At 37.7% G+C, this 14165-nt stretch overlaps 1 protein-coding gene across 1 annotated transcript in view; it reads right to left on the minus strand.

Moving 5' to 3' along the window:
- Positions 1–14165, minus strand: part of EcR (Ecdysone receptor) — a 157320-nt gene that overhangs the window by 72560 nt on the left and 70595 nt on the right. The window contains exon 3 of the mRNA XM_066730715.1: positions 12476–13669. Within this exon, the coding sequence (XP_066586812.1) occupies positions 12476–12938 (463 nt within the window). The 5' untranslated portion in view covers positions 12939–13669. The remainder of the gene's footprint in view (positions 1–12475; positions 13670–14165) is intronic.

Genomic DNA, 14165 nt, shown 5'->3' on the forward strand with positions numbered 1-14165 from the left:
TAAGGAGGGGTAGGGGGACCCGTACTATCGATCACCCTTTAATATCGACCCTTAGGGCCTCCACAGCAAGTTTTATCTCGACCCAGCATCGTATCTGACTCCCTCGTAATGAGCTACCGTCGCGTCCTACAGTAAAATACTACCTTACCTACCCCCCACTCTCTCCACAACTTCAACTTTTATGTCACGTGACTTCTGACCAATCCCAACCACGCATACCGAACCATTCCTCCTTCGGTTTAATTAACAATTATGGCAGATAAAATTATAATCTTTGTCGTTCCACGATTTAATCGTTATTATAATCATACAAATATAGCAAACACTTTGAAAAAGCATTGAAATGTATTCTGATTGGTCAAACGAGGAATCGTTATGGTATGGAATTTTTAATGGAGAAAAATAGTGAATTTTAATTAAAATGGGACTGACGAGTGTTAGAAATCAATTAGATTCTTTATTGATGCGATATTTGAAGTGGTTGCAACGTAGTCGAACAATGAATCTTTTTGTCGAAGAGATTAAAATTTTGAAGGTGGGATATTGCATTGAAATTGAAAAGGTTTTTTTCATTTTGTTTCATATTTAATATCAGTCTCACGGTTTCGCAGAGAGTGCTTGGTTTTGATGACTGAAAATAGGCGTGGGAGGGGGGGGGGGGGGGGGGACTGGATTATTGATTGGCAGCTTTGTGTGATTGGTGAAAGCTGTTGAAATTCTTCGACTACCTATCGAAATTAGAAAAGCAGTTTATCCCAAGAGAGTACAGAAGGATATAACGTATTTCATGCTGTTAGCTATCACATTCTTTTATTCCTTTATCACGAACTCTAAAGAACATTCAGTTAATGTTCAATTGACACAGTTTCAGCCACGTTCGAAATTTTCCATCTGAAAATTAATGATTGTACCAGTCAAAACAGGTGATAAAATATGATCATACGAGGATACTCGTTAACCTTTCAACGAAAAGATATTGCCTTTGAAAGGATTCTTAATTACTCGACCAACCTGTTCAATAAGGATCGATTTAATTTCTACAGGATAATATTCAATAGGATGGTATTTGTGTTTCAGATATTGAATACAATGGGAGGAGAAAATCTGGAGGATTTAAGAGGGGGGAAAAAATGTAAATACAGTTCTGGTTTTCAAGGCATAAATAATACCGTAGAATGGATAATTTTTAATTAGAATTTTCATCCATGTTAGAGATTGATAAGAGAGAAATAATGAGAGGGAGAGAGAGAGAGAGAGAAGAAGAAGGGGAGATGGATGTAACAGCTAGAAGAGGGGGGAGGGAGGAAGAAAGGGAGGATCAACCTAGTTACTTCTAAATCGTGTTTACGACGGGACACGCGAGGTTCCACCACTTCCGGAAGTAGTTAGATGCAGTCCGTAGATAGAGCAAGTTCCTGTACCATCAACTTGCATTCCGCTTCAAACAGAATCATCCTTTCACGTTCCATTTCCACTTTCATCATTCTCATTCGCTTCTCACCTATATTCTTTTATTCTTATTTCAAGTACTTTCTCACAAATACGCCAATAATTCCTCTCAATTAATTCTCCGGCCATCTAATTCTCTCGATTCCCAATTGAATGGCTGAGTCAAGAAACCCTCTATTACTCTTCGACTCTCTCTCTCTCTCTCTCTCTCTCTCTCGATCCAGTAATTATAAAATTATTTATGGCAGAGACTGACCAATAAACTTCAGCTTTGGCCACGCCCACTGTCAGCTCATTGGACAACTTCATTCATCACAAACTTTTTAATTACTCATCGGATAACCAAACTTGCCTTTTCTTGTTACAATAATTCATTATAAACAATGCTGCATTTGTAACGATCTAAAATTTATTGTTGAAGATTTAGAAACGTTTCTCAGTAATAATTCATTTAAGTGAGAGATGCTGAAATAACGCGTGGCCTTGGTTTTACAATGTTTTTGAGGAAATTCAGATAAAGTACAATGTAGAGCATCGAATTTTTCCCAGACAATACCCACACTACTTTTCTAATCACTCTATCGCGCGATGTTTTATTTATTTAGTTAACAAGAAAGTGAGAGAGAGAATTTTTTTTATTTTTGTAACTTGTCAAAATTAATTGGAATATTTATTTAAATTAATCGAAGTATACTTGAATGAGGAGAATCAGGCGAAGAAGATTTTAAGGGGGGGAGAAGGAGTTATTTAAGAAGCTTTCTCTGCTGCCCACTGTACTTTTAATGACGTTTAGCACGCACGAAAAGGAAAATTATACTGTTTGTAGCTTAGTTCGATTGAATTGGCAATCGAAATGACGCGATCTAGGTCAACTTTACTCGCTTCGTGGAACGTTTCAACGATATAGATATTGATAAAACCAAGTCAACTGATTAAGAGTTGACGACCTACGTCAATACGAACAACTGTCACGACAGGTAAACGTGCCAATGACTCTGGAGCCTCGCTGCTATGACTTCTCAAGTATATTTACATCCAAAACAACTCTAAACCTACGATCTTTTCTTGCTGTGCATATCAACACAAACAATCAGTATCATTTCTTGTTTATTTATGTTTTATATAATTTTCTATGCAAAATTTAAACTTAAAATTTTTCACTTATTTAATTTTAATTAATAAAACTATAAATTCATTATATAATAAATAATTTTAAATACATTGGAAAATATTTGTCAACTTTTATTAGTTTGGACAGAATTTACTCTTGATAAAAATACATTGTTGCTTTGTAATTTTTATAAATGGGTAGAAAATTTTCATGTATGTACAAATGCAAATTAATTTGCATTTTCAAGCTATACATATATGTTTGCAGAGAGTCCACCCTTGCACAAAGCCCTGTGACTTGATAAATGTGTACGTTTGTGCCTAACACGTCTGGTGTGTTTTTTTTTCTAGTACAAGATGTTCATATGTACAGTTTTGCGAGTGTGTTTAGACGTCCAGTGACAAAAGGAGAAACATTTCACGTAAACATACGCGACAGTGTCATCTCCTTTTATGAATTGTTATGCTTATAAGTATGTCACGTGCTCGGTTTTGTATTATTATATACGCACCTCCAGATCATATACACACACAGAATTCGTATATTTCATCAAAATCCATTATTCATGTGCACATAATTCATAGAAACAATTCCAGCCTGCATTTTACATACATTCTTTACACTTTGTAACTTTTGAGCATAATCTTGACATTTCTCAGTCCCCCCCTCTTCATTCTTTAAAAAAAATTATTATGATTTTTCTCTGTCTTAAAATGAAAAATATGAATGCATTTTTGGAATTAGAAAGACAACATTGGTATTTGTATTGTTCAATGAAACACGTTTAATTCCTACAATAAATATAGACATACATACGTATATAAATTTTTCAAGAATTTCTATGCACATATACAAAACAATTAAAAGACGTTGCGCAATAGAAAATGTGGAAAACAACTACGCTATTGGCCAAGGGTAAGACAGTACTAGTGACAATGCTTGAGAAGAGAAAAAATAAGGGGGCTACGAGAAAAGGTGGGAAAGTCAAAGAGGAAATAGTGAGAAACGTAAATTTAGAGAATAATAGGCAATTCATTAGCAGTCTGGACAAGACGAGAGAGAGAGAGAAGTATACTATGTTGTCTCTCGAAAATTATCTTACACAGTAAACAAAAGAATATTAAGCAGATAGGACATCGACAACTGCTTAAAGTAAGCAATTTTTGTCAACGTCCAACCTTTAATTACTTACAACAAAAGACTACTTACTATTGCAAAATTATTCTCCCATTCAGTACATTCCAGCTTTAAATGTATACAGTACATATCGTTGCATAATAATCGCAAGTCGATCGTTTTATTCATAATAAAAATGTGGAGGAGTTAAATATATAAAATGATTTATATAGAAGTAACGAAAGAGGAAAAAAAGGAGAGGATATTTGAGAGAACAAGCATTGCGTATACGTTTACATTAGAGTATTGGCAAAGATTTGTATAGTTTTTTCTTTGCAATAGAAGAGAAGAAAAGAGAACGATGCACGTTTGTGCTGATAAGCACAGGCTGATAAGCTAGAAGCGTAAATATAGACCATGCCACACCGAACCACGTCGCGTCACGACACAACACGCCACGACACGCTGTCGATTCTCCTCTCCTCCAGAGCAGTCACGTTGCACCAAGTTGCACAGTGTCCCAGATGTACACTTCTCACTTCTCGACCCTCGTCCGCTTATCTCTCTCTCTCTCTCTCTCTCTCTCTCTCTCTCTCTCTCTCTCTCTCTCTCTCTCTCTCTCTAGTGTAGAGTACAGTCCAAACTAACATTAAACACCAGACAGAGGAAGCACACGATGCTATCTTCTCCCTTTAAATATCGTCCTAGCACCCACTTCTTTCTTAGACATTAATTACACAGAAATCTTTTAAATAACATGAATTTCGTTTTCTTATTTTTAATTTTCAATGAAAGTTTCTCCTTAGTTTTGTATATTGCTCACTCTCACTCTTTCTCTTTCTCTCCATGTCTATATCTCATTTTCTAGCTATATTTTTCTATGTTTATTCCACTCGTAATTCGTGGACTAAAAATATTGGACGTAAAAGTACCACTGAGACATTTGAATTTTTTTCAAGTCCCACGACTAAAAAGCCGTAAATCATCTCACGGAATTGAGAAAAATCACTTTCAGATTTACGTGACGCGCGTAAAAACTTCAAAGAGTGGCTGTGCCGTAGTTATTGACGTCTCTAAATTATATTTAATTGTCGAAAGTTACAATTCCTTCGTTTTACCAATCAAGCTTGTGAATTCGTCATTTATCAAGTGGAACTTTCTTTTCAATTTTTGTATAGCTTCCAATTGAAACTCAGCCATCGAGATATTCTCCTCTGCAAATATCAGTCTGGACGCTGGAGTATATTTAGAACGAAACGTGGAAACTATTAAAACTTTTGCGAAAATTACAGATTCGCATGGTGATCGATACTCGAATAATAAACAAAAAGAGATATAAGACATTTACGCGTTGAATCTCTCTGATAAATAATTACTATTCATGGAAGATTAATATCGTGACAATCTTTGAAATATTCACAATCGAGGGATGCAAATTAATGCTTGTGCAAGAATAATCATAGCCCTGCTCCGGGCACTCTTGTTTCAATTATTATCAAACTAATCTCTCATTAATATTAATTAAAAATAATTACACAGAAGAAATGCCAAGCTTTAATTGCTCTTACAAATTTGTTGGTTAAACTTGACAAATTTCAAGAAAGTTCGTTAATTGGATAATTAATGCGGAGGTATATTTGTTATTACGGCTTACGACTTGTTATAAAATTATTCGAGACTCGAAATGAATGACATGGCACAGAATCGAGAGTCACGATTGGGAAATTTGCGAGTAAATCGTGGCACACACTGCAGTCATATAGCGACTTTATAGTCTGCGAGTCTAGTAAGGGGTTGAAGTGTGGAGGGGAGAAGAAGGGTTTGCCAACGGCTAATGCCTTTAACGGGTACACATTGATCAAGAACGACAGTCTGATCTCTTAATCGAATCAGTCCATGAATTACTTACTAGAATCTATAAGCAATCACGTAAAGCATAGAGTCAAACTCTAAAATTACGTAACGTTTAATTTACCCATGCCCCCCATCTTTCTCTTAAAGCTTTTTTTACTGAAATATGATTTAAATGATAATAATAATAAATCTGTCTGAAAATTAAAAAATTGTATATAAAATTCAGTTAATACAATTTTATCTCTTTTATTGTAAATACATTACGATATGATTATTAAAAAATTATTAGATTTTTCATATTGGAGAAAAATATATATACTAAAGAATATATATAGTGAGAGCGTGTATTATTAACATTACACATAGCAGCTGGCTCTCGTATCAATTTGTGATACAAGAAAATTTGCATTGGGAAGTTATCGTACATGCTCGCGGATTTGTGTGAAATAACATATCTTGGAGTGGATCGTGCATTTGCAAGTTCCCGAAGCGTGAACGTGAAACAAGCGATCGTAAAAGTAATACGAGATCGGTCATAAAATTCCTTTCGCGTAATACTCGCTCAAGCTTATTTTTCCGATATATGAAAATCGCTATCCGTAACACGTCCTTCTCTACATCCTTTATACATATACGTATCCTTTCTTTTTATTCTCTCCTGCCACCTTTCTCCCCCTCCCCCTCTTTCACTCTTGCCTCGACTCAACCCCCCACTTTTCTCGAACATTTCCCTCCTCCCGTAATTTTATCTTCCTTCAACATTTTAACAATAAATTGCAATTTTTGCAAATTTCCCCGAGTTTATTTAATGTTATTTCAGCATAAAAAAAAAGTGAATGGAAATTTCACATTATAAAGAAGCTTCGTCGCTCGGGGAAAATTATATTCTTTGTTAGAACAAATTGAATTTGTTTTCTCCTTTTGTCACTCTTCCGTTCTCACGTCTCTCGTTGCAAATTTTCCTCCTTCTCAGGCCGCACGCGTTTCCCCCCTCATCCCTGTACCATCGCATTCTAATATCGTTCTTCCACTGTCAATTATCTATCCCCATCCCCTGGCTTCTTCCTCCTTTACGTTTTGTGACAGACAAGCGTTCCGCGAACGATTAGATAAATCAGCCAAGAATATTACGTTTCCGCGATATGAAAATAGTTTCAGCAGTACGTACTGGATGCGAAATTTCACTCGAGTATAAGTGGAGTTGTAAAATAAATTTGCGCGTTAATACGAACATCGGTATATATCATCGAAGGCTTTACACCCCCAATAAACCTAATTAATCTCCCTTCGTAAATAATTCACCGCTGTAAAGCACCGTAGGGCGTTTATTTAAACAAATGGTGAAAATTATTTTGAAAAAAGTGTCGTTTGACCAAATTTATTGTAACGACATAAACAAAATCACGGAATTTAAAAACCGACTATATTTTAGATTGGTTGTATTGTTGCTCGGTAATATTTATTGCAGTTGACAAAGATAAAAGTGCGTGTGCGTGTGTGTGCGTTCATGTAGAACGAGAGGACGCTGAGTAAAAAAAGTGCCATTGAAATATCGAGGTCTCTTTACGAGGAAAATCGGACATTCGAAACGCGAATCGTTCTTTATCAGGAATAGTGGGGCAATTCTTTCTCACAGTTTATGTAGGAGGAACTCTCTCGTCGTCGCGTCGATTACGCCATCGTCCGATTTGCCGCGAGGGTTGTCAGCTTTTTCCGGTATGTGGGTATTTTGCGTAGGTATCTCGCTACCCGCATAACCGATAAGCCCGCGGAAATATCATTTCGACAACTAATATCTGCTTGCTCGTTACGCTTACCCCCACCCTTCCTCTATACCAATACTCTTATAAAAATATAACCACTATACACATTTATAGATGAAATTAAATGGGAACTCGCGCTTTAAACAAATAATAATAATAATAACTTTCTCTTTGGAACATTATGATTATTTGCAATAACGATATTTATTGAAGAATTTAACCTTTGGGCAATTTTTTAATGTTTTCCTGTTATTTTTATAATTTGGTCTTCGACGAACCAATAAAATATATTTATAAATTGTTAAATGAGAAGGGGGTGGCTTTAAGGTGACTACTAAATGTCTGTATGCGATAAGGTGATGTTTTGGGAGGAATCACGTTAGGTTTGGTTAGGTCAGGGTGTGAAAGGTCTCGAGTGGAAGTGGGGGGTGTTCCGGTCAAAATTAGAATGCCAGGGCAAATGAAAAACTGTACGCCGCCTCGTTAGAACGATTTTTCTCGTGGCCATCGGTGTTGCGTGGGAAGTTCCGACCGAAAATTGTTTTCACTCGTGTACGTGTGTATAGGTTCACATTCGTGTGGAGCTACAAAACTATTTTACAAAGTTTTTAATTAACTCAGAAAAAGATGATCAATTCATTTAAAGTTATCGATTTTAGGAACGAAATGTTTAATTTATATTTTTAGCTTTTAGATAAAAGTCATTAATTATATAAAAACTCTATATTTGGCGTGTAATAAATAAGTCAAGAGGAATTGGAAAAAAATAAGAGTAGAAAATAAAAATAGATAAAAAGATAGACAAACAATCTAAATGCAAGAAAAAGTTGGATAAAATAAACAGAAGCAGGCGCAATGCGGCAAAAATATATACTTAATATATAGTATATAAAAAAATAACAAATGTTTAATAGCATCAAATTGTGAAAGAGAGAGAGAGGGGGGGGGGGCAGAAAGAAAGAGATGGGAGAATTTGTAATTAACCTCGTCCCATCCTCGCCCATCATAGTCGACATTGTCGACAATAACCTCGTGCGAATATACGCAATGCGCATGTGTGCGACGCAGCACGCTATTCACGTGCATAGCACGAGACATCAGGGCTGCATCTAACGTTTTCCTCATTCTCGATCTCGTCGAAAGAGTAAAAAATAATTATTCGAGAAAATCAACAGTTGGATGGTTTTCTATGAATAAAATCTGACGAGACTCCTCGTCCAACACGATCGTTATAAATTATATCGAATGAACTAAATATTTAGCAAAAAAAAACCTTTAATTACCAGAGGTCGGTCGAGAGGCAACAATTGCAAAAGTTCATCGTATCCTCGCTTGGCGAGAGAATAAATGTTGAATATTGAGAAAAAAATTCTATACGTATTGTTAAAATAATATACAGAAGAAAGATAACACAGCGTCCTGCCCTGCTCGTTATCGTTGTGGGTGTGCAGCTCGAGTTTATTTTGCACATGCAGCTGGAACGCTTACGTGTGTGCATAAGCCACGTGCGCGTCAACCTATACGACGACTCATCCGTGTATTAACTATATAGTCAAGGCCAAATTTGCATCCTGTTGCCAGACGCTTCATTGTAGTTTCCTAACCCACCGAAATATTCTAGCCGACAAAATTACTCGTGCCAATATAATAATCTTCATTCATGATTCTTCTTTCAATTTCCTGTCTACGGCAAGCATTTTTATTTCGTAAAATTTTAAGCTATTTTTGAAAAGTCTTAATTGAAAAAAATGTAATGAAATTTCTTGAGCAAAAATTCAATCGTCTTCCAGTACAAATTTGTTCAGCTATATTCGGTATCATCTCTGGAAATATATTGTACAATTCAGCATCATCCACTTGATAGTCCCGCATGAATAGCCAATGATAAAGGAGAAGAATTAATAAAATTTATGAGCAGAATTTAACGATATTTTTGCATTACCGACTTTTTACCACTGTACAACTGTTGTCCGTTTTACCTTGACAACAAGTTTAACGATAGCGCGAAATCACGTGGAATAATATTCAGCTTGTCTGACTAGGCCATAAAACCAAAACAAAGGAACACAAAAGCAACACCGTGCAGACCGCCTTATACACTGAGCTGCTGTTAAAATTCTTGCCAGAATCAACTGTTGCACGATAAAACAATATCTATAAAAGTCTGGAGAAAGAAAATTAATTTTGGTTCAATCAATTCCAAGCCTTTGGCTGCATATAAATTAAACAATGTAATCCTACAAATACGAGCTTATTTTCAATATACCTCATAACGTTACAATTATTCGAGTACTCCAACTCATGAAAAACTATAAAATAAAGTAATGCACTTGCATTTTCATAAGAAATAAACAAGTAGAATTCAAAGAAGAAAAAAAAGCAGAACAAATTATTTCCAAAAATTAATTACTTTGATCAGTTATAAACACACTTGACAATATATAAACTGCGTTAAAGAATAAAAAATTATAAAAACAAATCACTTTACCAACTATCTACACCGTAAAAACACTGCATATCCCAACTCATGGCACACGAGCTACAATATCAACGTGTTTAACTGCAATTAAAAAGCAAAAAAAGTATGTTGAATCGAAGCAAAAGAAACTGGACAAGTTGGATGTTTCAGTGTTTCCGAAGCAAGAAGCTAGAGAGCTATTAAGTAGGAAGACAAACGTAAATAAGTGGGATGATTTACGCGTGAAAAGGTGATATTGGAGAGTTTCGTCAGAAGAGTCGTAGGAGATCTTTTACGAGCATACTTTGGCTTAAGAGAGTGGAGAGGGTATTCTCGCTACACTTTATAGAGTGATTCGAACGAGCTTTTACTTGCATTTCCGTCCTTGTCATCCTCGAGGGAAGCGGAAGTTGGAGGAAGAGGAAGGGAGAGCGGAGAACATGGCGGAAAACGTGTTACTTCAGCAAAGATAGCGAACGGAATCGCGCGTTTGTCTCTGTGCTTCCTGTAGCCTCCATTCTGCCCAATATAATCTAGCAAAAAGCGCTGATAAGGAAATAAAACTACGCCTGATAATAAATCTATCGTGCTTGAAATATTTCAACTCCGGACGGAAAGAAATGCAGTATTATTGCATGCACATCGGGAATAATTAAGCACGATCATTAATATTTCAACCATTTCCTCCCAAGTGTTTTGCTTCGACGAAAAGATTGAGAATCTCGCTAAGCGTTTTAGGATAGCGGACGTTTTACGTTTATTCGTAGTTGATCGTTTAACTGGAAGCTTACCAAAGGAATTTTTGTCGCCGGTCAGAAGCAGAGCTCGTGTGTTTTCGCTATACCCCTGGAGAGATTTAGTATGCAAAACACTTGGTGCGCCCCGGCTATCATAAGTGGCTGTCATCCGAAAAACGTACAACTAAGTATAGCTATGTAAATTTGGAACGCTGAAAATACTGGCAAGTTCCACACTAGTCGTGTGCACTCGCTTGCCAACTTGTGGCTAGCGCTGCGAAATAATCTACATTTCGTCCCATCAAAATCAAACTCGCAGACAGAAGCTTTGAATAGTAAGATTTTAATAATAATAAGTTTTACATTTTTTTACAATCTTGGGGATTTTATTTATTTTCCTGAGAACCGAATTTTCAGACGCTGCGCCTTTACGATAAAAGAATATGGAAGGTTCGGTTATACGACGATTTGGAGGTTTCAGCAAACCTCGAGGATCAATAATAAAGTGGGTTATTTTTAATATTGACAGTGAATTCTGATAAACAGACATGAGCAGAATGATGCAAAATAGGAGATAGTTATAATTACAGATAAATATTCATTGTTCGATGACAAGGTCGTAGTAGCTATTCCAAGTGGTGGGAGTTGTAGCGTCGAGGTATACAGAAAATGTGAATTGACGATGAAAATTGGACGGAGAGAAAGGAACGATATTGATAAGTTTGAACAACTTTTATAGGTTTCTGAGTCGAGCTTTGGTTGAAATGGTGAGAGATGGAGAGAAAGTACTTCCGGAATTGATCCTGGGGCTATTTGTCCATATCGTTGATAACCGAGAGACTATTGAAATTTTAATCAATGGCGAAGGCACGGTTTTATTGAAATTATCTTGATATCCATCAGGACATTTTTTACTCGAGCTATTTGTGGCCATCACACTGCACTGGCTATAAAAATTTTAATGCATAGCTATGAATAAGGCGGGTAATTTGCATCTAAAGTAAGATGGTGTGTGGTTGAAAGGTTGTTGCATGAAAAAAGGTGAGATGTGGCTGGTCAACTCGGACGAGGTCATCCTTCGTGAAAAATGCGAGCACGCTCGTTTGACTGGCCATACGTAAGATGACGTTCAACGATAACCGATAATTGGACACCGAGCGAACGTTATTTTCACGCGTTAATTTTACTGCGACACAACCGTTCGACCCTTGCTCTGGTTAAACTTGTCGGAGGAGAAATGGGAGAATCATTCCAGCCTAGTCTTAAGCTCGTTGAGACATCTGGAATGGGGATCTATGATGATCCAAGAGTGGAGCAATGAAAACTGGACATTGAGCGATCTTTATTTTAAAATGTTCATTTTAATAGCTGTAACCCCCACTCTGTAGAAGCTTCGAGAGATGAAACGGAAAGAAACGAACGCAGCCAGCTTTTGAGGTCGTTGAGACATCTGGTACAGGGAGTTAGGATGATTCGATGTAGCAGTACCGATAAGGACGAGCGTGACGAGTTTTCCTTGACACACTGGCGGAAAGTAGAATGAACCCACGATCGATAACTCCCCCCACCCCATTCCATCACTCGACTGGCCGTTTGCTTTCAACTCGAGCACGCTGAAAGGTGCTCGGGACGTTGACTGGAAAGCTGAGATTTTGCATAAAATCGATGGACCATCGACTTCCGCTTCTGCGAGAAATCGTTATCCTTCGAGAAACCAAAGAGACTCCCCAAAATCTCAAAGGTCGAAGAACCAAGGTCAGTTAGGATCCAACAACTCGAATTTCGAAAATAAACAACCTTAATAATATTACAACAAAACAATAATTGCAAAATGCACAAACCAAAAATCTTATCAAACAAATTTCATAAAAGAAAATACAACAACTCGTTGTCCAAAATACCTTATCCGTACCTAATTTATACACATAATCATGAATTTCCCCAGCTAAAGAAAAAAAAAAAAAGAAAAGCAAATCTCAGGACTCACCTATTTTTCCGTTGGGACTATAAGGGTCGTAGCTTCCCGAGCTCATGGGGCTGGCGTATCCATTGCTGGGTTGTTGAAGAGGGCTGGAGTGAGCCATGGGTGGTTGCTGAGGTTGTTGCTGCGGTTGTTGGGAGGGTTGCGAGGAGTTTCCGAGGGCTTGTTGGGGGGTGGTATAAACAACGTGTTGAATGGGACCTTGGGGGGAGGCCGGGCTATTGGGGGCCAGCCAGTCATCGGGCCTGGGCCTCTTGTTGCTGCTGGCTATACCGGCGAAGAGGCCACTTCCGGTACCAATCGGCCTCGTGACCGACGCCGGCATTCCTCCGGGTGGCGCGGATGTTCCTGCTAAGTGCTCGGGCGTCTCGGCCTTGACCAAGGTCAGCGAGGTCGTGGCCGCTAGCAATGGTCCCGAGGTCGTTGACCCGGTTGGGCTTGCGTCCATCGATGATTCCGCAACTTCCATACCGGAAGTCGAATTGGCTGCCGCTGCCGCAGCTGCTGCCGCTAGCCTGGACGTGGCTGCCAGCACGACGCCCCCGCCGGCCACCACCCCCGACGCCTCATCGTAACGCACCGCGACGTTGCCGCTCACTAAGCTGGCCACCGTGACGACGACGACGACGACGACGACCACGAAATTCTACCACGACCACTGCACTATTACCTCCACGATTCGCGCACCTCCTGCTCTCCCCCTCCCCAACTCTCCTCTCTCTATACCAATTTCTTCTTATCCAGCCTCGATTCTGCCTTTCCTCGACGATGACACCCCTCGAGATCGAGCCTCGACCCCACCACACTTTTATCTCCTTTTATTTATTTTTGCAAACTGATTTCTTCGACTCGTACTGCGCCTCCTCCTCTCTTCTAATTGTCCCAAACTCACTCGTGCACTCTAACGCGCCAACAAAAATACCAACCGCGTCTCCCTTTCTTCTGTACAGCGAAAAGGCGTTTTTTACGTTTCTTATCGCTACTTTTTTCACCATTTATATATATACTTAGACTTGTATCATTCCGCAGTGTTAGATTCTCTCCGTCCAAGTAATCCCAACAGAATTACCTCGCACTTTTCTCTCTAAACGCTTTTAAGAAATTTCTTCCTGTCGTTGCATTTCTTCCAAATTCCAAGCGAGCACATTCACAGTCTCTTGTACGAGGGTCGATGATCTTTACTTATTCCTCTCCACGTATCTGTAAGGTAGAATATGGCAGTGATTAGAAGATTTTCCTCTGTTGCGTAATAATTATTTTGTGCAAATTCATTATTTATACAACAGTTTTTTTACTCAATTTTCCTTTCAAAGCATTGATTTTTTTTCGGCCGATAGGCTTAATTTTTTAACCCACTGCAATGTTTATTTATGATAGGTTTCAGTGCTGCAATGGCATTGGCGAGATTGCAAAAGGCTTTTTTATAAGATTGTAATAACGAATCGTAAGGGTATTATCGTGCAAGAGGTATATATCAACAGGAATACTCGTTTATGAAACAGATAAATCGTCCATCAGGAATAAATTTTCAAATAATAAAAATAGATATATATATATATAGGGGAAGCAATTAATGATCAATAATAATCAATAAACATCATAAGAAATCTCTTAATTACATTATTATAATTTCAAAACTCGTATCACACATAATTAGACTGTTATAAATCAAGCATTTGTGAAAAATATAATAAAT

This window comes from Prorops nasuta, unplaced genomic scaffold (assembly GCF_024137725.1).
Source record: "Prorops nasuta isolate Cenicafe-Biocafe unplaced genomic scaffold, Cenicafe_Pnas_1.2 PNAS00008, whole genome shotgun sequence".
In the NCBI taxonomy this organism is placed as follows: domain Eukaryota; kingdom Metazoa; phylum Arthropoda; class Insecta; order Hymenoptera; family Bethylidae; genus Prorops; species Prorops nasuta.